The 23926-nt window shown below is 32.9% G+C and overlaps 2 protein-coding genes across 2 annotated transcripts in view; one reads left to right on the top strand and one right to left on the bottom strand.

Moving 5' to 3' along the window:
• The window catches only part of LOC145255790 (serine/arginine-rich splicing factor 6-like), a 563981-nt gene that overhangs the window by 208008 nt on the left and 332047 nt on the right, over positions 1-23926 (bottom strand). The gene's annotated exons all lie outside the window — the stretch shown is intronic.
• LOC145255787 (chromatin-remodeling ATPase INO80-like) overlaps positions 1-23926 on the top strand; it is a 143554-nt gene that overhangs the window by 95187 nt on the left and 24441 nt on the right. Inside the window, exons 22-30 of the mRNA XM_080114460.1 lie at positions 1832-1931; positions 4773-4877; positions 8559-8652; positions 10047-10374; positions 11566-11688; positions 13850-14075; positions 15318-15445; positions 19332-19499; positions 22445-22603. Of these exons, the coding sequence (XP_079970586.1) occupies positions 1832-1931; positions 4773-4877; positions 8559-8652; positions 10047-10374; positions 11566-11688; positions 13850-14075; positions 15318-15445; positions 19332-19499; positions 22445-22603 (1431 nt within the window). The remainder of the gene's footprint in view (positions 1-1831; positions 1932-4772; positions 4878-8558; positions 8653-10046; positions 10375-11565; positions 11689-13849; positions 14076-15317; positions 15446-19331; positions 19500-22444; positions 22604-23926) is intronic.

Here is a 23926-nt window from a genome sequence, read left to right as displayed (position 1 = left end):
ACTAGTTTAAAAGTGATTTTTCTGTGATGTACAGGTGTTTATACTCTGGATTGGTGTTCTGGATTTTCTTGGTTGAACTAGTGGGAAAAGACTTATTTAATTATGGAATTATAATTTTGATTAGAGATGTGTATCTCAGCAATGAATAAATAATAAAATTTAAATTTTAAAAGAATGCAAATCAAGTTATAAATGCACAAAAAGAATATAAAAATAACATAAAATCGAATATTAACACTAACCCCAAGTAAGAACACAATATCATGTTAAAATTATGAAAGAAAAGATAAATATATTGTATTAATAAAAGGTGAATCTACATAAATTGTTCCACCATTACATATATTAATTTGCTTCAGTTTGTGGGTTATCTCTGCATTGTCCTACTTTCTATAAATTACCTTCTCTCTTTTTTTTTTTTTTTTTTTTTTTTTTCATTGTTTCATCCCCCCCCCCTTTTAATATTTACCCCTTTCATATTTCCCTTTTTCAATATCCTTTTCCTCCATTTTCAATACTTTTTTCTAGGGTTAGATTTGTAACCCTTTCCTTCCCTGTTGAGCTCCTAAAGGGCTTACCTTTTGGTTATCCTGTTTACGGTCTAGGGGATTGAATGCCAATGGTGGGATCTCTTTCAGACTTTGAAGTAATTTTTACCTTCCTCTCTTTATTATGATTAGCTCCTTGCACCGCTTTATGCTTTGTCTGAAGTAACTTTCATAAAAAAGTAAATTAAAATTTCTTTCCCCTTTCCAGTGCTTTTATTCTCTTTTTCAATACTTTTCCGTTTACTATACCTTTTTTTGATCTTTCTCAATATTTTTTTACCCTTCTCATTTTTTGTCATTTTTTATTCCTTCACTGTACTATTCCAGTTTGTTTTTGGAAATTTTTTTTTTTTTAATTTTTAAAATATTTTGAAAACAATATTTATTAATATTTAAAGATTTAATTTTTTAGCAAGGACTTGGTATTAAAAAAAGGACTTGGTATTAAAAAAAGGACTTGGTATTTTAAAAAGAACAAAAGGCAGAGCTCTACATTGCGAGTAATTTTTCAAAATGGCGACTACAAATAATTAAAAGCTTATTTTTTGGCAATTGTGTTTCTTTCACAGACACTCTTGCAAAGCTCACTATTAACTGAAAAATATCTTTTCAACTTTTTTTTTTTTTTTTAATAAAACGAGCAAAGTCAAATTATTTAAACAATAAAAGGTTTAACAAAGCAATATACTATTTTTTTAACAAAGGCTGTTTAAAAAAATATCTGAAGAAATTCGAATATTTATAACTTCAAGTATCAACATAAAATTCAATGTATAATTAGAAACTTATTAAAAAAAAAAATTTTTTTTTAGTATTTATAATGTACATAGTCGTCATAGAACGAAGATGTCATTCTAAAAATCATGTAGGTTTGGCTAATAGCTTTTCTATTTGGCTAGTAAATGAAAATATTTAGTTGTCAAAGGTCAACTAACGATAAATTTGTCAGTAGAGCCCTGAAAGGACTTGGTATTAAAAACAAAGGACAAAAGGACTTGGTATTTGATAAAAAAAAAAGAGGATTTGCTATTAAAAATAAAAACAAAAGGACTTGGTATTAAAAAAGATTTTTATTAATATTTAAAAAAATTCTCATTAATAAAAAAAATTTATTCAAAATATAAAAATTAAAAAAAAAAAATTTCTAAGGCACTTTAAAACTGGATGTTCTAAATTAATGTAATTTATTTTTCTTTGTACTTTATGAAAAGTAATTCTTTATTTTATAATAAAAAAATTGTTTCTTAAAATCATAAAAATATTAAGTATTTTTTTTTCTTTAGGTTTGCAATCATCCTGAATTATTTGAGAGGAGAGAAGTCCGATCTCCTTTCTATTTTAAACTTGATTCTTATCATATACCAAAATTAATTTACCGAAGAGGTAAGTACATATATCTTACTACATCACTGTATTATATTTTTGGATCATAGCAAAATGATTTCTTTCAGTATGTAAAGCAGTTTTTGGTTCTTGTTCAGAATTTTTGCTATATTAAAAATACAAAAATAAAGAAAAATCTGAATGACATATGTACTTGCGACAAAATGGAAATATCATCTTCCAAAAACATGTAAATTGTAAGCTTTATTATTGTTGAGTTATCTCCCTTTCTTCAAATTTTTTTTGAAAATGGGAGTCAAGGCAATAACTCCTAGGATACTCATAAAATTTGATTTTCTTATCTAAAAATAAAACCACTTAATCAATTTACATAATTTTTGGAATATGATATTTTTATTTTGTCACGCTGTATATACAATGTACAGGTTTTTCCTTATTTTTGCTTTATGGGGGAATTCTGGACAAGAACTGACTAATTGTAATTATTTTCGATTACTAATTATTTTTTCTTGTATATATTATCTGTATAAGTGAGAATGTGTGTGTGTGTGAGGACACTTTTCAACCTATGTACTTAAAAATTTTTGAAATTTGTTATATAAGGTATTCAGACATGTGGAAGACTTTTTAATTGTTTTTTTTTTTATCTGGAAAATAAGGCTGCTAAGGAGTCAAAATTGAAAAATTGGTACTTGAGTGTTGTCAGATTTTTATGTTTGTCAACTGTTTCACGACTGCGCATACACGAACGTTCATATGACAGCTTCCTTATGTTAAGAATAAGTAGGTTTGAAAACACTTTTAAAGATTCTGTTGTGGCAAGCTGACCTAATGTTTATCATACTCGACTCGCTGTCTTTAGGTTTTTGTTTCGATCTCAGCTTGAGTATTTTTTTTTTTACTTACAAGCACTGAACTGTTTTGGAAAAACCCAATACTTGCATGCACGTCTGTTTCTTTCCATTTTTTACTTTTTTTAAGATATTTATATGTTACGTTTAATGTCTACAGTATTTCTGTTTATAATAAATACGAAATCTGCATTAGTTAAAGTATAATATTTATGTGTATTTTAAGCCTGGGCAATGGCGTGCAGCCTGCTAGTATTTTTTTCCCATCACATGTATATACATCATACCGATTGTTTTGTATTTTATTTTTTTAATATAGAGGGAATTCTGGACAAGAAGCTTTTTGTTCTCTCTTTACACATGCTTGTAATAATCTCAGAGATTGCCTGCAAAATCTACCAATAATATAATGAATGGATTGACCATAATCAAGGGCAATTTGAATGCACACTTTTCATTGGTTACGACATCAAAATGTAGTTTCACTCCTTTTCTACATCGCTCCACTTACCTTTGATTCTCACCTTATTTAGTTTTTAGCAAGGAAGAATTACCGTTTTTTTTCCTCCCTATTATGCATAACAGGCCAGATCCACTAAAATCAAATGAAATAGAAAAGGAAAGTGAAACTTATGACAACATACAGGTGAAAGCCCTAGTAAAATGGAGAAGGGTAAGGCCCAAAATCATCCCAGTGCTCTATCTATTCAAACTTTATATTTTTAACAAAAGAAGTCCAAAAGTGTCACTTACTGTATGGAATCATTTTCAATCCAACTATATTTGATAAAAGTAAACTTGTCTATCAAGTTTCAGTTATGAATGTCCAACGGTCTTTGTTTTAAATTGTTTCACGACATTTCGGCTAACTATTCCTCCAGCCTTCGTCAGGTGGTAATCGCGACATGATAGGAACTCCGAATTTCCTAACTGCATCCTCAGCAATTACTGCCATCCATAGTTGTTGTTGTCTCACCACGTTTTGGCCAAGTAAGCCTCTGGCCGGCTTTGGGTAAGATTGAAATCACTATCTTCAAAAAATACTCACCTGGAACCATAGAGATTCAACGTCCTATCCACTGCACCATGGGGCCCAAAGAGCAAAAGGAGGATATTAAACCTTTATGGTTCCAGGTGAGTGTTGTATGAAGATAGCAGTTTCAATCCCACCCAAAGCCGGCCAAACGCTTACTTGGCCAAAACGTAGTCAGATGACAACCACTATGGAAGGCAGTAATTGTTGAGGATGCAGTTAGGAGATTCAGAGTTCCTATCTCGTCGCGGTTACCATCTGATGAAGGCCAGAGGAATAGTTGGCCGAAACGTTGTGAAACAACAACTAAAAAAGATGAGGATAATCGTCTGCAATAAATAAATTAATAAATAATACTCATCTCAATAATGAATTCCAATTAATTTAGTTTTTGTTTTATTGACGTTTAATATGTTCTGAATATGCACCTTTGCATTGATCAGTTCTGGATGCTGCATATTAGTCGTTAAGTTTTGGTAGAAGATGAAGCACTGTGGGGGACGAACAGTGGTTTCAATAGGTTGAGGCAACACCACTTAACTTGAAATGACTTGTAGGAATGGATCCATAGATATTTTGTAATAGTTTTATCAGTACAAGGTTGGATCAATCACAAATAGGCTTTGGACTTTCTGGACTATAAATCTCAGATTTTTATGTGTGTGTGTGTGTGTTTTTTTTTTTTATCACTCTAGACAAGGCATAAAGCCATTTTATGTAAAGAACGTTTAAAAACATACTTCTTCATAGTAAAAAACTAACCAACAATAAATGTAGGATGGATAGATTTTAACTCTGAAAATAGATTCTTCCCCCAACATACACATATAATATCTTTTGTTGTTTTTAGTTATTGTTCTTGTGCTTTGAGAAATTCATCTCTATTTTAGCTTTTTTGCTATTGGCTGCCTCATCTCTCTGGAGAAAATCGGCGTATACATCAACTATTCTTTTTTTGTGATTATCTGTTAATGAATGCTTTATTTATCTTTGCAGGTATTCTGAACGTCTCGCTGGCTGGAAAGATGAAAATTTTATATAATACTTTATACATACATTGTTGTCATTACATTCACCAGTCTCTTCATCATAATCCCTCAGGTAAGTTTTTTTTTTTTTTTTTTTTTTTTTTTTTTTTCTTTGTCCCGCTCTCCAAAAAAGGTATATTTGGATGGCGAAAGTATTAAGGTTTCTCAGAGTTAGACACTAGGATCGGTTTTTAACATGGAGAAAAGGAATAAAAATTGTCTCTGTCGTGAAGGATCTCTCCTCCACTGACAAAGAAGTGGTAGCATCTGAAGAACAGATACTACATTTTGAGTTATATATTTGAAAGTTTACAAACAAAACAGAAATAAACAAAAAAATTAGGCACAAGGCCACTCAAATTAGGGAAGAGGTGTCTATGGTCATCCTCGTCACTGTACCTTTGTTAGTCTATGCTTGATCCTTGCTAAAGTTCTCATTCACTACAATACCTCAAGTACACCGGGATTCATCCTACCTAAGATTCCTAAATCATATCGTGTGTGTGTGTGTGTGTTTTCTTTTTTTTTTTTTTTTTTTTTCAATTTTATTTTGACACTACACTTTGATCTTGGCCCAAAGGCCAAGAAGGCGAAAGTATTATAGTTGTGAAAGTTTTGTAACCTCAGTGATACTATTGAAGGCAAGAATTATGGAGTGATTTGCACTTGAGTGTTATTTTCACAAAGTTTTAGACAATGTAACCTCTGGCATTCTTCAGATATTTCTTGTTGAACTCTGGAGTCTGTACAGAATTTTGAACAGCGTTAAGAATTAAGGAGTGAATGGAGTTAAGTGTTATTTTCACAATGTTTTTGACAATCTAACCTCTGACATTCTTCAGGTATCTCTGGAATCTGTGCAGAATTTCGAACAGCATGCTCTTTTTTCACCAGTCATGACTGGGTAGAAATCTTAAGTAATTTGCAATTCTTGTATGTCCCGCACTGAGGATTAATATTGTTGCTTGATAAACTACGCTTTTTGTTAACAAAAAGCGTAGTTTATCAAGCAACAATATTTGCGAAAGAAAACCCGAATAACAAGAAATATTACATAGGAATGACTTCCTTAGATTTCAAAACCCGATACTATGACCACAAAAGCACATTCAAAAATAAAAAACACCGTATAAAAACAACACTAGCGAATAAATACTAGGAACTCAAAGAAAGCGGACATTCGCCGGTAGTCGAATGGAAAATAATGAGACAAGCTACCAAATGCAGACATTTAGACGACCCATGTAAATTATGCCTCCATAAAAAATTTTCTATCCTGTACTTTAAAGAACCTCAAAATCTATTAAACTGTAGGCGGGAAATAGCAAACAACTGTGTTCACAAAATAAAACTTACTCTAGGATAGCGATACAAAATAGCTTTAAAACTAACAATAACAATAGGAAAAAAAATAAAAATAAATAAATAAATAAATTAAATAAACATGAATATACATAAACGATCACATACGTATATGTATATATATGTGTATATATATATATATATATGTGTGTGTGTGTGTATATGTATATGCATTGTTTGTGCACATAGGTATATTTATATGTATAAAAAAAAAAAAAAAAAAAAAAAAGAACGACTACCTAAAACCACTAACCTAGTTCTAAAACAGATCCTTTGTTTGATAAAATGCATGCCCATTGGCTGGTAGGAAGGGGCGCGGTGGATACTAGAAAGCTGATTGGCCGACTAGAAATCCTCAACATATATAAAAACAAAAGCAATGACAGAATTCGCGCATAAGCCTGACGAATCCTATAGTTGGATGAAACGCAGAATATTCAGTGTAGCTTAATCGCCATATATATTTTATAAATTACTATATATATATATATATATATATATATATATAATCGTAATTTCATTTGCCGAAACCTGAAACAAACACTCAAGATGAAAACGGCAGTCCAAATAATACAAATTATCAATCCTCATCTCAAAAATTCAGAAATATGAATGCAGGGAGTTCACTGAACGTCTGCCATTACTAAACAACAGAGCATTATTACTGTCTACCAAATGAAGAGTCTATCATTCATGCATACACAATGTTATGATGTATGGAAATGAAACCTGGGAACATGTTTTGCATGAAGAGAAGAAATAATAAAAAAAATGATATGCTAAATGTATAATGGGAGTCTTAAAAACAGGCTTAGATCTGCTGACTTCAGAGGAAGATTAAATCTAGTATCAGTATAGGATGATGTGTATTACTTGTACTTGTAGAGGCTATCATCCTGATCAGATTGAGCCAACTTCCTACTGAGCACGAACTGCATTTCGAACCATCAGCTCAGTTTTAATAACCCTGGGTCAAGTCACAGGAAATGGCTAATCACTCCAGATTCCAGCACCAGAGACCAACTATTTTTGGACCTGATGTTGTCGCCGAGATCTTCAGCTGCCTACCGGCATGTTTGTGCCAGTCAAGCAAAGAGAGGGGGAGAGAGGATCTTGTGAATGAGCTCTCATTTTGGTTGATGAACTGCGTATCCAAACCAGCAGAGACGTCATTGAGGAAAGATGGACAGTAGGAGGCATAGGTTTAGTCTTCGGAGAGTAAAAACCGGAACACAATCTCCCAGTGGCAGCGCAGAATGCTGTGAAGACAGTTATCGTTGAAGACTTCCAATTTGTACAAATCCGCCATTCTCATAGGCCACATCTCACGTCCTTATAGAAGGATGGTTCTCACGATTGTCTGATAGATGCATTCTTTAGTGTCCATTTTTGTCGAGACCATAGAAACCGGTTGAGACAAAAGAATGTAGACTGTGACACTCCTACTGGCCGTCCAATCTCAACTGCTGCCTGTCCAGTGGGCGTGATAGAGCCAAGATGGGCAAAGGAGTCCGCATTGTCTCGGTGAATTTCGTCCAGTGTACCCTGGTAAATCAGCAAGAACATGACCTTTGTTTCGCAGGCATTGATGCGCATCCCTAATCTGCAAGTGACAGTTTGCACTCGGTTGAGCACAGCTTGCATCTCCTCACCAGTCAATTCAAGCAAGACGATACCATCTGCATAAGCAAGGTCAAACGGTTACATTTTGCCCAACCATAACCCCCGAATGAACTTCAAGGGCTTCATTGAGGATATAATCGATTGCATAGTTTAAAACAGTTGGGGAGAGAGCACAGCGCTGTCGAATGCCTGACCTCATCTCGAATTTCTCTGATTCTTCACCATAGGTCCGTGTATGGGCCCTAGTAGACTGATAGTAGCTTTCAACAATCCTCAAATGTTAGGTTGGCATGCCATCTGCCTGTATGGAAGATGTGTGTAGAAAATTAGACTTCAACGATATGACCACAAAAGAATGTATGAGTTTTGGGGTTAGTATATATATATATATATATATATATATATATATATATATATGCCAACGACCTTCACTCTAGGTGGGTTGAGCTGACTTCCTGCAGAGAAAGTTTCATGGGAATGTTAAGTTCACAAGTGGTTTCTAGTCATATGTATATCATAGTTAAGGGAGAATTCTCACGATAATATTAGTATTATTATCCACAGTCTTAGATGTAGAACAGTTTAAATAGCAAGTTCAGTTCACAAAGAAAATATGGGCGTGATAAAAATGGACGTGACGGATAAAGACCTGCTCAAAGATAAATTACTTCTCCCTTGATGAATGTATTTTTGGATACTCTAATCATTTGGAATTGAAGACTGAAATGTTTTTCTTTTATTTAATTCTGACTCTTTGCTTTCTTTTCAGGTTCATCTGTATATAGCTCATTTTCATTCCTCCGGTTAACTGACACAAGTCCTCAGGAGTTAGAAAACCAAATGTGTGGCAGATTACTTGCCCGGTAAATATTATCCATTTTGTTGTAACACCTCGTTCATGGCTGAGTTATTTTTCACCACGTTTCGGTTGATGTGACCTCCAACCTTTTTAAGGTGTATCTTGTTGAACTTGTGAATTTGCATGGAATTTTTAACGAAACCCTTTACTTCATGGAGATAACATGCTCTCTTTCCATCAGCCATGATTGGATAGAGGTCCTAAGTCATGGTTGACAGAATGAGAAGTAAATAAAGGGTTTCCATTTGAAATTCCGTCCAAATTCCAGAGTTCAACAGAAACCTTTATGAGTTCAACAAGATACACCTAAAGAAGGTCGGAGGTCACATCAACCAAAACGTTGTGAAAATAATGCTCAAGATCAGTAGTCTGAAGAATTCAAATAATACAAATAGCCAATCCTCATCTTAAAAATTCCGAAACGTAATGTTTTTCTATATAATGAATTCAAAGACAACTGTTTGACAAGGTACCCCTCCCCTCAACCTCGATATTAATGTCATAATGAATAAAATTAACAATTATTTCTGCAATGCAACCATATTTGGCACAAATAAACCTAGGTCTATACCTTAAATGTCAAAGTTTCACCAAAAGATTAATTTGGTAAACTCTGGAACTGATTTTAATTAATTTATCTTGCTGAAATAAGAATTTCTATGAATATGTTTGTTTTTAAATTTAAAAAAAAAAAAATTAAATGCGAGAAAAATACTTCCCATGTCCTTGTTGGGTTTGCTTTCGATCAGCGATCACATGGCTTAGGGATAGCAGTTCGCGAAGAAGTATTAAGTCTAAATTTCTTTAGAAAAATTTATTTGCTTTAATTAAATAAAAGATAGTATGTGTTTGTGTGTATTGTAATATACAAATTGTATTATTAGCAGCTGCACATGGGTTCACAAGTATTAAAAAAAATAAAATAACTTAAAACACAAATTCGAGAGAAACAAAAAAAGTCTAACACATTCTGGATATATATCGGTTTGGCTCTGTGTGCATGTGTGACACCATCACAGGAAATAACCTTCTAAGCAGTAAGGTCCACGTCTATATCTTCTGTCAAATCCGTGTTCGTCAGTTGTCGTCATCTCTATCTGCATCAAGCTGCAATCTACTCCAGCTGTCCTAAAATGGCAACTGTCGCAAAGTTCATTGCCATTCCTAAAACTGCTCGAAAACTACTTCTACACCTTTATTAACAATCTTATTTCAGTTTCCTTTGTGTGCCTTTGTGAACAACTTCCATTTCATTGTCATTTCCTATACTTTTGTTTTGCTGATCAACTTATTTCCTTTTTTATTGTTATAGCTTTTCCTCTTCCATTTACTTCCTAACACTTTGCAGGTGGATAGTATCACAATATTTCTTTCATGTTTGTTTTTTTTATTTTCCAGATGGTTGTCTGTATATCTGTGTCTAAAATCTGCTTATAGGATTCACGGGCAAATGTTTTCTCATTCATTTGCAAAGAGCACCAAACGAAAAACTTCAGACCTCTTTATTCTCAATCCACTGAGAACAACGGCATTTCCAAATTTAAAAGCAAGCCCAAATCTGGAGAAATTAGTATTTACAACTTATACTAATCGAACATATTCACATCTAAAACATGTCATTGTTGACATCCCAGCAAAAGACCCACAGCGATCGATGCCATCAAGAGCGCAACGAGCAAATACGACAAAAAAATCTCCAAAAAGTCCAAATGTCTCTCCGGTTAAGGTAAAATCTTTTCTAAGTTTCCATTGCTTTTTTGCAGTTTTGATTTCTTTCATTTTTCTTATTTTTTCATTTTGTTTGTTTTTTTCCTTTGTCTCCTTTCCATTCTTTCTTTTATTTTTATTTTCGTCCACATTTTATTTACATCTTTTTTCTTTATTTCTGTTGTCATTTTTGTCTTTTTTCCTCATGTCTTTTATTTCTTTCGTTTTTTTTCTTGTCTTTCGTCTTTTTTCTTGTCTTTCGTCTTTTTTTTCTTGTCTTTCGTCTTTTTTTTCTTGTCTTTCGTCTTTTTTTTCTTGTCTTTCGTCTTTTTTTTCTTGTCTTTCGTCTTTTTTTTCTTGTCTTTCGTCTTTTTTTTCTTGTCTTTCGTCTTTTTTTTCTTGTCTTTCGTCTTTTTTTTCTTGTCTTTCGTCTTTTTTTTCTTGTCTTTCGTCTTTTTTTTTCTTGTCTTTAGTCTTTTTTTTCTTGTCTTTCGTCTTTTTTTTCTTGTCTTTCGTCTTTTTTTTCTTGTCTTTAGTCTTTTTTTTCTTGTCTTTCGTCTTTTTTTTCTTGTCTTTCGTCTTTTTTTTCTTGTCTTTCGTCTTTTTTTTCTTGTCTTTCGTCTTTTTTTTCTTGTCTTTAGTCTTTTTTTTCTTGTCTTTCGTCTTTTTTTTCTTGTCTTTCGTCTTTTTTTTCTTGTCTTTCGTCTTTTTTTTCTTGTCTTTCGTCTTTTTTTTCTTGTCTTTCGTCTTTTTTTTCTTGTCTTTCGTCTTTTTTTTCTTGTCTTTCGTCTTTTTTTTCTTGTCTTTCGTCTTTTTTTTTCTTGTCTTTCGTCTTTTTTTTCTTGTCTTTAGTCTTTTTTTTCTTGTCTTTCGTCTTTTTTTTCTTGTCTTTCGTCTTTTTTTTCTTGTCTTTAGTCTTTCTTTTCTGTCTTGTCCTTTTTAACTTGTCTTTTTTGTTTTTCTTGTCTATTTTTTCTTTTGGTCTATTTCTTCTATCTTTCGCCTTTTATCTGTTTTTTGTTTTTCTTTCCATTATTTTTTTTTGTTTCTCTCTTCCTGCTTCCAACTTTCTGTTTTTTTTTTTTGCATCTGTTTCATTTATGCTTTATTTTCTGTTTTTGTTCATTTTTTTGTTTTATTTCATATTTTTTTTCTAATGTTTTATTTTTGACTTTCTATTTTTATTCAATGCAATTAAATCGTTTTACAGAAACCTGGTATGAATGTTGATCATAACGACTTCCCTCCTCATCCAATTCGACTAAGGCGTCCTCGTGTCTTCCACTGTCAACCAACTTCAATGCCAGCTTTCCTCAATGATCTTATACCAAAGGTAAAATTTATTCAAAAATCATTTTCTCAAAATAGAATATGTGTTTTATACATAAACATGAACATTTCATGAAACAAAACAGCTTTTTAAAAAATTTATTTTATTCTATATCGTTTCCCTTCACCTCTTTGTGGTTTCCTCTGAGTGTTCTGCAGTATAAATACCCTTAAACAAATGATTTGAAAAGTAAATTCTAACTTTTTTTCTTTATTTCTTTGTTTATACAATGTGTTGCATCAAAATCCAACACTTGGCAAAATGAAAATAAAATAGGCAATAAAAACAAAAGTTGTATATACAGACACCCAACGGTTTATTCAGCAACAGTTAGATCCATACATTATTTTTAGTCTATAACCACTACCGGCAGAAACAACCATCTCAAGGTGAACACTTCAGCAATTATGTCCTTATCTACAGTGGCAAACACCTCCACAATAGCAGCCTTCAGAGAGTCTACTGTATTGTGGGTGAGCTTGTTACTCTTTGCTTCTATCACGTAGTCAAGTTGGTTTCAGTCAGGTAAGGAAAGTAGCCACAATTCCGGTGATCTGTAATGAGGAACCTTGAGCCACCATGCTAGGGATATTTAGGCCTTGTCCAGTCAAGTGAATTCTTGTTGAAAAACGTAAGGGCTGCCGACAGCAATCTTATCCATTCAAAGCTTTACCGCACTGCTCAACACTTCTTCGTATTTTGTTTACTTTTCAAATGTTGGTTTTTGCTGCAATACCCTATATATACACACACACACACATATATATATATATATACTAGCAGATTGCCTGATTGTAAGATATGCTTAAATAGGATATTTTAATTCATGCAGATTGTATTCATCTACAATCAAAACCAAAACGTACAACTCTCCACCCTCATTCCTTTGCCTCTGAGCCACGCCCCATATATATATATGCCAATCAGTATAAAATAGAATGGTTTGAGATACTTCATAGAGCAGATTCTAAAAATCATTTAAAAATTTTAGAATCTGTCTCTATCGCAATTCGTAAATTTTATTTGTGCCAGCAGAAAGAAGTGTTAAAAGTGTTGAATCTCTTCAGGGAACTTTAACCATTTCCCTTATTCCCCCTCCCCTCGTGGTACTCTTTTAATCGCTTTATACACGCTTTATTAAATTAAATTATCGTTTTAATTATCCTTTTTGACACCTTTAATTTATAAAAGATCCCCTATTGCTCTTTATTTTCGCCAGTAATATTGTTTCAATGCTATCGATTTCTCCTGATGAGATGATAGCCAAAAGAGCTCTTGAGAGATTGCCACTGATTTTCAAATGTGTGTGTGTATATGTATATATGTATGCATGTATGTATAAAAATTCACCTGTCCTCCCTTTAAGAGATGGAATTGCTCGATCATCAAAGACAAGATACAAGCAAGGGACATTAGGTACTTACTAGAAAAAAACATGTAAAGATTGCTAACTTCTCTAAGTGAAAGTGTTTCTATAGAATGAACTAGATACAAACTTGGCACACCCAGGTTGTCAATCCGTGTCGTTACCTTGTACCCTTCACCTCTAGGCTTGGGGAGTGGGGTTGAAAAGAGAAGTAAGAAGGAATTTTATGATGAGAAGGGGAGAAGAGAAAAAGTATACAGACAGCATATAAGGAAAAACAAATTGAAAAGAGTAGAAAAGCAATGTGTAAAGAGGGCAGACGGAAGTAAACTCTCACTTGCCTTGGACTTTTGGCTAGGATCAAAGTATAGTAGCTGTTTTGCTGCTACACTTAGTTTATTCTAGCCTCTGTCACTGAAGGAGTGGTTTTTCTAGACTGAAAGAATTTTAATTTTTGTTCCAATCTAGAGTACTCCTTTTTGGGAGCTGGATTTTCCTCACATTAATAACCAACTTGTGTCTAATTTTGCCCTTGTGGGGAGGTAAATAAATAGGAACTCTTGCTTGCCTTATTTTGTCCTTCAGTCTTCACATTCCATGAGCTTTTTTTCTGACAAAGGCGGAAGAATTGCTGTTTTCTGGGTTGGAATTTTATCTATCTTTTTTAATTAGCTTCTTATATCAAGAAGCTTCATGCCTTGTCTGATACGATTTCCATAATAAAAATAACTCAAATGTATATTTTTAAATTTTACTTTAAGATGAACGTCTTATAATTGTTATCTTTTATTTTTCCAGGTTCAAGTAAGTTCACACAGTTGGTATTGTGTGGATCGTAGCGGAGCTTGGGATCGTCGTCGAGAACTTGAAAATGGATGCCGTGAGGCTAGATTGGCTCTTAAATTTGGCATCGATTGTGATAGTCCTTACAGAATGAGATCAAGTGCTTATTTCTTACCTCCAGAAAAACAAGGCTTGTTGGCATCATACCCTCTACATGGGTGGTCAAACATTTCAGTTCCTTGTAAGTAATAATCATTTCTGTCTTTAATAATCAATAAAGCATATATATTATTTAAAAGTTGTGTTTCTGAATGATGCGACACAAGGGTTCAAAAGTGGGATTGAAAAGCCAGCACTGTAGAGGAAGAGAACTCTGAGTAGCCCTTCCTGCCTGCATTCCCCAGTAGGGCTGCCTCAGGTGAATAGCAATAAGCTAACCCTCTTTCAAAGTGGGAAGGTGAAGTATGGGAGAATGAACCTCCTAGAACTGCACAGGACCCCTAACATACCGTAGTCAACAAGAAAAAAGCCATTTCAAAACTGATCTAGACTCTGTTAGTGCCAAGGGGGGAAAAAAATCCCTGACTATAAAAAACGAAATGAGATTGGCCGACAAAAAAAAAAAATAGGTTCATTGTGTCAAACTTATGAATTTGTACAGAATTTTTAACTGAACCCTTTACTTAATCCATGGTGGTAGCTTGCGCTTGTTCCATCAGCCATGACTGGGTAGAAGTTTAATGTAATTTATGATTGTATTCTTAGTATTAACTATCCTAAGGATTGAACCATTTACTTCCAGAATCAGTAGTATCTCCAATCTACGGTCCCCCTTTGCCAAACTTTCACAAAAAAAACAAAAAAAACCCTTGACTAGCTACAACCATTATATATGATTTCCTCCCACTTTCTATCTGTGCCTAAATTTAAATGCAGATTTCATAAAAAAAGCTAATTTCCCAGAACTGCCCACCTGTGGAACACTGTTCTGCTGGCATGCTTCCCAGTTGAATACAACACGGTAGCCTTCAAATGCAATGTAAATAAGTTCTTGTTGAGCCATCCCCATAAATAATTAAATTCTATCCAGTTTACACCATTAACAATTGCTACACTACCTCCTTACATTCATTAACTCTTATTTTATCTTCAAGAGGCGTTCATGCCTTGATAAGTGATGGACTCTCCCCCCTCCCCCCTCCCCTCCCCCCCCCAAAAAAAATCTGAAACAATAACTATGCAGGCTGGCGCATAAATCATTTTGCCTTACAAATGTGTAACATTTAAAATAAATTTTTGATCTTTAAATTAGGTAATAAAGAAGAATAAATAAAGTATATCAATTTACAAAAAATATTTTATTTTAAAATGATAAAATAAGTTATGCACCACTGTGTACATTAGATATAATCATTTTTTTTTCTCCTTTTCGTTTCTTTATATGTTTTATCTGTTGCCATAAATTGCAATGCTTTCATTTCAGATAAAGAAACTTTGGTTACTGATGCTGGTAAACTAACAGTTTTGGACACATTACTGAAGCGATTAAAGACTGACGGCCACCGAGTATTGATATATTCACAGATGACACGCATGATTGACCTCCTAGAAGTAAGTAAAATCAAGGGATACTTTTCCGTTTTTACTGTAAATATCATGGGTGTGGAATTGATAAGCCAAATACTCAAATCCAACTCTGACAATTTTAAATGACTTAGTTCCAACATACTTTGTTAGAATGTTGATTTTGCTCCCATGCAATGCCGATACTACAATGGGTTCTTGTCTAGAATTCCCCTTATATTAGAAAATAAAAATAAATCTGTATGATGTATGTTATGGTGACCAAACAAAAGCGTCATATTCTAAAAATCATATAAATTAATCAAGTAGTTTTATTTTTAAAAAGAAAATAAAATTTTATTAGTATTGGAAGAGTGACTGTCTTGCCTGCTATTTTGATATAACCCCCCCCCCCCAAAAAAAACCCTAAAAACAAGGGAGATAACTCCACAATAATTCAAAACTTACAAGATTTATGCTGTAAAGGCTACAATTTCCCATTAATCACTTAAAAATTATTTTATTCATAAAATAAAACTGTTTGATCAATTTACATGATTTTTTTTAAATAAATACATTTCGTCAGGGGTATGTACATTATACAGATTTTTATTTTTTTGTTTTTTAATACAGGAGGAATTCTGGACAAGAGCCAAACATTCTGCAGGGTCATTCTATTTTAATAAATAATAATAGTAATTCATTAACAATCACCCTAACCAACGAATTATACACCTTCCATGTGTCTATACCACCGCAGTTTTCCAAAAACTGATTCAAATACTTTTAAATATGTCAACTTTTCGTCTGATAGAAATAGAGCAGTGTTTGTTTAACACTACGATGTCACTTGAATTTGCCTGTGAATTCATAACTCTGGTTAAATTTAAGCAATAAAAGATAATCTTAAAATAAAGGAAGACTACTACTAGTAAGTGCAGTGCAAACAAGTACATTGATGGTCCGCTACATACAGGGTTATCTGTTGGTTGCCCAGTAAACTAGTCTGCTGACAGTGGTATTATTAATTTCTCTCATAATTTTGTACAGGTTAAGTGGTTTCGAACTATTAATTGCTGGAAAATCTTTTGCATCTGTACTATAAATTATTTGTAGTGTTCAGGTATTAATAAAAAATGTAATAATACTATTAAAATATTTTTTAAATGTTGAAAATAAAATTGAAATAAATTGTTCTGAAATTGCATTGTTTTATTGTGGATGCAAGAGTTACATCCTTTTATCATGAAATTACCTGTTTTCTATATAATAACATTGTGTAGTTTTGTGATAAAGGGACATAACTCTTATCCAGAATACCGGAAATTTAAAAGTAAAATGAATACTGCATACACCAATCCACAATGGGGAAAACAATAATATTTAATCGTGCTTGATTGGCCAAATATAAATGATTCAGGGAATGTAAATATGATTGCCAACAGGCATATCATTGTGTATGTAAAAGCAGTTGTTCTGAGCAAAATAGGTGAAAGTGCACATAATATAAACTAAACACAAAATGAACTAAAGCTGTAAATAGTTGACCAGTCTTGTTGTGCGTTAGAGAACTGTATGTAAATAACTGATCTTTTAAAATTACTTCATGAAATAAAGAGCTAAATGCAAATGATCATTTGCATTTAGCTCTTTATTTCATGAAGTAATTTTGAAGATCACACAATTAAGATTTTTGGTTTATTATATCATTGCTTATATATAAAATTTTGGGTTTGTTCTACAATCTAGTGATTCGAAAAAGTAGTCAAATATCAAATGTACAACAAATAAATGTTACTGTAACCAATGAAAGTTTCAAATATTAACTTTTAAATTTTTAAGCAAGATGGCTGTTGTGGCCTGACCGGCCTCTTTTTGGATTATCACAACTGGGGAGGGATTCGCCATTAGAGAATCCCATCCGCACAAGGAAAGCTTGTTTGAGAAGAGAGGATCACTTTTCTTTTTTGTGGGGTGGGGGGTAGTAGCAGCTGCTATAAATAAAAATGATCCCCATCCCTCTAAAAAAAAAAAAACAAAAAAAAACTTTCCTTGCCTAGATGGGACACTCCAAAAGCAAATACCCCCCCTCTCAATGATAACCGCAAACTAGACCAGCAAGGCTGAAAAAAAAAAAATGAACAAGATGGCAGCAATCTTGGTTGGAAATTTAAGAACCATAGAGTAATTATTTGAGATGAAATCAAAAACATTTAAAACTACTTAAAAACACCAAAATTTATGCAGGTAGTTTACAAAGTAACTTTTAATCACTATGGTAACATTTATTTGTTTTATACTAGCATTTCAGCTCGGCGTTGCCCGGGTGTTTGGGAAGTGTATGTTGAGCAAAAAAAAAAAAAAAAAAAAGCGGTCAATTTTTTTAACTTTGACCCCTATTATGACCCCTTAACATTTATTGTTTTGGGCTCAAATCAAGTTAAGTTAGATCAATGTCCAAGGAACCTATATTTAAAATTTCAAGTGTATAGATCCAAAATTGTCGGAGGGGTTTGGTAAAGTTGAACTTTGACCCCTTAACCGCCAAATTTCTGGCCGAAAACCGATCACAAAGATTTTCCCAAATCTCAGTACCCTGTATATCAAATTTCGAGTTTGTAGACTTTAAATTGACAGTTATTGCATAGGGAAATGTACACACACACACAGAGACATGTTCACTTTTATAGATATATAGATTTGATTTTTTTATCACTTTTTCGAATCGCTGTTTTGTTTTAATAAACTTGAATTTTGTCTGGAGAAGTCCGTGAAAAACTTTAGAAAAAAAAAAAAAACCCTTGAAAAGTCCTTAAAAATGAACAGTGTAAATCTGTATGAACCCTGTACCCGGCGTTGCCCGGTATTAAACATAATTCCTTTAAAAAAAAAAAAAAAAGGAAATGAAAGAAACGGAAAAAAAACTAAGACATGTACATGTGAGTAGTATGTTTTTTTTTCTAAACAGTTACCTTGTTGTAAGTAAAGAAAAATACTCACGCTGATATTGAAACCATAACCTAAAGATGGTGAGTCAAATACGATAACCATTAAGCCAGCTTGCCACAAATGTTTTCAAATCTACTTATTCTTAACATAAATCTGTCATGAACAATTCACGCATGCGCAGTTGTAAAACAGTTGACTAACAGATAAAAATCCCCCCCCCCACTATTTTTTCAATTTTGACTCCTTAGCAGCCCCTTTTTTCTGGATTAAAACCTCATCTGAGCTCCAATCTCTGGTCCCCTCTTGCCAATCTTTCACGAAAAACACCTGTCTAGCTGAAACCACTGTCAATAATTTTCCCCATTCTTTATCTGTGCCTAAATCAAAATGTAGATTCCATGAACAAAGTTTATTTCTTAGAAGTGCACGCCAGTGGAATTCTCTTCCGTTTGCCTGTTTCTCACCTGACTACAATTTGGATGTCTTCAAGTTCAACATAAACAAATTCCTGATAAACCACCCCCTTAAGTAAGACACTTTATCAAATCTCCATTACTAACGGTTACACAATATTATCCCATTGATTACTGTATACGCAATAACTCTTATCCCCGAGTGGCTTCTGGGCCTTGATAAGTGGTGACTACCATGTAAAACAAAAAAAAAAAAAAAAAATTGAATCTATTTTTGAATATATGAGTATTCTCAAATAATTTTTATGTTCACAAAATTACAGACTGGATTTATTGTTGGATTTTATTTGCTCATCTACTTTATTCTCATTCTTGCAAACAGATTTTAAAATCTGTTTCTAAACTTTCAATTTTTATACTGTTTCAGACAGTTTTTTTTTTTTTTAATTTGAATTTTTAAACTACATGGAATAAGGAATAACCTCTATCGTATTCCCTATGTTTTTTTTTTTTTATCTGTCAGGTTAAGAAATCCATTCTTACAATTTTTATTCTTTTTTTTTTTTTTCCAGGAGTATATGTGGCATCGAAAACATACTTACATGAGGTTAGATGGATCCTCCAAAATCTCGGAAAGGAGGGATATGGTGGCAGATTTCCAAAATCGATCCGATATTTTTGTATTTTTATTAAGTACCAGAGCCGGAGGTCTGGGCATCAACCTGACTGCTGCTGATACTGTAAGTTTTTTCTTTTCTTTTTTTCTTTTCTTTTTTTTTTTTTCCTTTTTTTTCCGGAACGTTTTCTTTTCCTTTTTCTTTCTTTGTTCACGGTTATCTCCCTTACTTTATGAAGGATAAGAAATCAAATTTTCAAACCAAAATGCATAGATTTTTTATTAAGATGAGATGAGATGTAAGGGAATTCAACAAAGAACATTTAAAAATGGTAAAAATAAAAATGTAAAAATGATAGTTAAAAAAAATAGTAAAAAAGTTTCAGATATTAATGGAAATAGTTTATGGACCAGCAAATTGAATGCTTCTATATTGAACAGCTGAAAGAATATATTAAATTTCAAGTAAAACAAATGGTGCCTACATAATTGTTGTGCTGCAAATAGTAATATATCCAAAAATTACGGAAAACAATAAAGTAGAAAAATAATTATTAATTGCCTTGATAGGGTTCAAAATAGACTTCGTGGCCTGGTGGGAGATGTCCTTTTCTCTTCGCTGCAACCTCTATTTCACAGAAGAGATGTTGCGAGTTTGTCTCTGCTTTATCGTTATTTTCATGGAAAGTGTTTGACTGAGCTTCAATCTATGGTACCCCCTCGCCAAACTTTCACAAGAAAAACTAGACTAGCTGAAAACATTATCAATAATTTTCCCCACTCTTTATCTGTGCCTAAACCTAAACATAGATTCCATGATCAAAGCTTCCTTCTTAGAACTGCACGCCTGTGGAATTGTCTTCCATTTTCCTGCTTTCCAGCTGTCTGTAATATGGTTGTCTTCAAGTCCAACGTGAACAAGTTTCTGATGAGCCGTTCCACTTAAGTTAACAAATTTACCGAACTTCCATTACTATCGATTACTATATTGTCCTTTTGACTACTCTGCACTCGTTAACCCTTATCCTTGAGTGGCCTATCGGCCTTGATAAGTGGTGACGCCTATGTAAAAAAAAAAAAAAAAATGAAAAACTTTCTTCAATAAAGTTGTTATGGGAAATTTTTGTCCAACATTTTTAATTACATTCATTCAGTTAAATGGGCTGTAAACAGCAAAAAATATAAGTAAAATAAACAAAAGTTCAGCTAGAATTCGTCACTTTCAACTTTCTCTCTCAATTTCCAGCATGTGTTCTCCCCATCACCTCTGCCAACAGGCATTTTATTAAAAAAATGACTCTATTCCATTTGCATATGTGTGCAGTGGGCAGTGTGATCTCGTGTGATTCCACGAGTCCTACACCTTATAAATCTATAGCCATCATTTATAATCTCTCTCTCATCTCTCTCTCTCTAAGATCCTACCTGAAGGTAAGTCGTATAGCCACATAATGCACACACACACGTGGGCGCTTTCTTCTTTGCTTATTACATTCAACTCTATAATTTGTCACATGACGTAAGCAACAGAACTTAATTATCAGATTGTTATCATTGTCAAATGGAAGTGAAACCTGGCCACTGAGAGTTGATAAAATATGTTGCATGGAGAGAAATGATATGAGAATGATATGATGGGTGTGTAATGTGAGTATTAACAACAAACATCTAAGACATATGAACTTCTTCACAGATTGATTAAAACAGGAAGAATTAACAGGGTGTGCAGCAATATACAATAAGAATATAAAGAAAAAGGCATTTCTCAAATGATACTTCTATTTTCAATGTAGAAACATGTGCAGCAAATATGGTGTTCAATTTTATTTTTAAATAAAAGAAATAGAAAATTTGGTGCTTCTGCAGTATAACAGAATTTCAAAAAATTCATTTTAGGCAAAAACACTATTACATACTTACGTACGGAAATTAGGTCCTCCTGTAGGAAACATCTCCCTGAACTACTTTCTTGCTCACATGACCCTCATCCGAATTCGTAACAGCAAACCTAACAATTTAATAATTTGAATTTAGTAATAAGTAAAAAAAATGGCATTTTTACTTGATTAAATAATTTGAAATAAGAAAAATGATTTTTGTCTTTATTTTTTTCTCTGCAATAATTTATCAGTTCATTACTAAATTTGAAAAGCTATTTTTTGCATAGTATTTTCAAGTTAAATTCAGTTTTGAAAATGTTTCTGTTTATTAAATTCTTAGATAATTTGCTAGAATAACTTTTTAAATTTATTAATCAAGAAAAAAATGGTATTTTTATTTGATTAAATAATTTGAAATAAGAAAATGATTTGTTTTAAATTAATTATTTTTATTGTGCAATAATTTATATCAATTTGAAATATGTTAAACATTAAAAAAAATAAATAGTAAAATAAAATAAACATTATTAATGGCTATTTTGATAGAAACAAAAAGTCTACTGATTTCTGCCTGTTGCTACGAATTGGGAATAGGGGGCATGTGAACAAGAAGTAGCAAAATAGTTGGGGGAGATGTCTTCTACAGGAAAACCTAAAATTAGTAAAAAAATAAATTAAAATAAAAAATGATTAAGGAGATTTGCTAGAACTATTTCTTATGAGAAAAAAAAAACATTAATGGTCTGCCATTTTCTATTTTGAAATGACGGATTTGTTTGATCACTGAAATTAAGCAACATAGATCCTGGCCAGTAACCAATGGGTGACCAATTAGGAATGCTAGGCAATGTCTTCATCCCACAACCTGGGTATACATGCGGCTTTTACTGTTTATTTACCCAAAACAAAGCACAAGAAAGAAGGGGCTACTATTTTGGACCAAAACTACAGGGATACTATGTAGGGAGTTGAGCAGCAATGTCTGTTTACATTACACTTGAACTTCTGCATATTTCCTTTTTCAGAGAAAGCCGGTATAGCTCACCCAGAGCTAATACCACACTAGGTTCTACCGTTTTTTTTATTTTTTTTTTTATTGTTTGTATTTTGCTTTATATATATATATATATATATATATATATATATATATTCAGAACAGCTTATTTATTTTATTTGTCTCTTCCTGCAGGTGATATTTTATGATAGTGACTGGAATCCAACAGTTGACCAACAAGCTATGGACAGAGCTCATCGTCTTGGACAAACAAAACAAGTGACGGTTTATCGTCTAATCTGTAAAGGAACAATCGAAGAGCGAATTTTACAGAGGGCGAAGGAAAAAAGTGAAGTAAGTTCATTCGAAAGCCTTTTATTATAAAGTTTTTTTTTTTTTTTTTTTTTTTTTTTTTTTTTACTGCTAAGACGTCACCAAAGTTAAAAACTAAGTCTGACAGCATAATGAAATGGCCTACCTATAGAATAAAATAGTACTTTCTGAAACCAAAGAAGTGAAAAATTGGTGACCTGTCAGTTACTTGTGTCTTAGACAGAATTGTATCAATACCCGAAGTTCTGCAAACTTTCAAAATACAGCATGGGCAAAAAGAATGATCAATATAGTAACCAGTTGGAACAGATGCAGTCCATGTGGTATTAGACTACATTTAATGCTAAGTCATCCAGTAGAGTAGACTTTTTTTTACATTTGATCACTTCCCCAAACTGCATGCATGAAAAGGGAAATGTGCTCAGGATAGCAAATTGGTTCCCAACAAAATGCAAGTTTTATGAAGTACTTGAGATATATATATTTAGTTTAAAAATCACTGTAAAGAAGAGCATCAAGAATTTTTTCATCAACATATGTTAATTATGCCATGTATAAAAATCCAAGTTTTTAACTTATTCTTCTTTCCTCAATTCCCACACTTGACAGGCCAAACAGATGTGCTGCCACTTGCATTAATAGTTTCTTCTATTACAATTTCTGAGCTGGCCTAGTATCAATCGTTAGTGTTACCATACCATGATGGCCAGATATGCTGAATTTATGTATTTTGCAGTGTTAAAATTCAAAATCTTACACCTTCCCCAATCTAACTCCGGCTTAATCTTTCGCTCTCTTTGTTAGCTTACTTCATCTCGCTAATCTCAGATTTGTTTTTTTTTTCTCGGATTTCTTCCTATGTTATCACATCTGATACTTATAACTCGTCTGGAACCAACAAGTAACTCTGCCCAATTTTGCTCAAATATATATAGATATTGCTGTTGCTTTTAATGGTGATTCTTTATTCGTTGGAACAATGAAGACCATCTGATCATCCTAGGAATGATGGACAACACATACTGGGACTTTGTTTAAAGTTGGTTTATGCAGAGCCAGCTTTACTCTCTCGTCTCAACTTGCCTGATTCAGTGGCAGGACAGCGTCAAGACAGCTGGAGGCCAGGTGGGATACAGGAGCTGTCGGAAATGTTGACATCCTCTTACGTACAATGCCTGGTATTTCCAAATGGTCACCTATCTGGTACTGGCCTGACTCCACGATCTAATAAGAACCAGTGTGTCAATGAGATAGACCATGCAATAAGATCACTTAAGAATCATGGGCTGTTTCATCACTGGACATAAAAATTTACTGACCAATTATTATTATGAATATGAATTT

The sequence above is a fragment of the Euprymna scolopes genome, chromosome 31, assembly GCF_053919585.1.
Source record: "Euprymna scolopes isolate OS-2025 chromosome 31, ASM5391958v1, whole genome shotgun sequence".
NCBI lineage: Eukaryota > Metazoa > Mollusca > Cephalopoda > Sepiida > Sepiolidae > Euprymna > Euprymna scolopes.
Note: the sequence above shows the minus strand (reverse complement) of the source record. Positions and strands in the feature narration are given on the sequence as shown.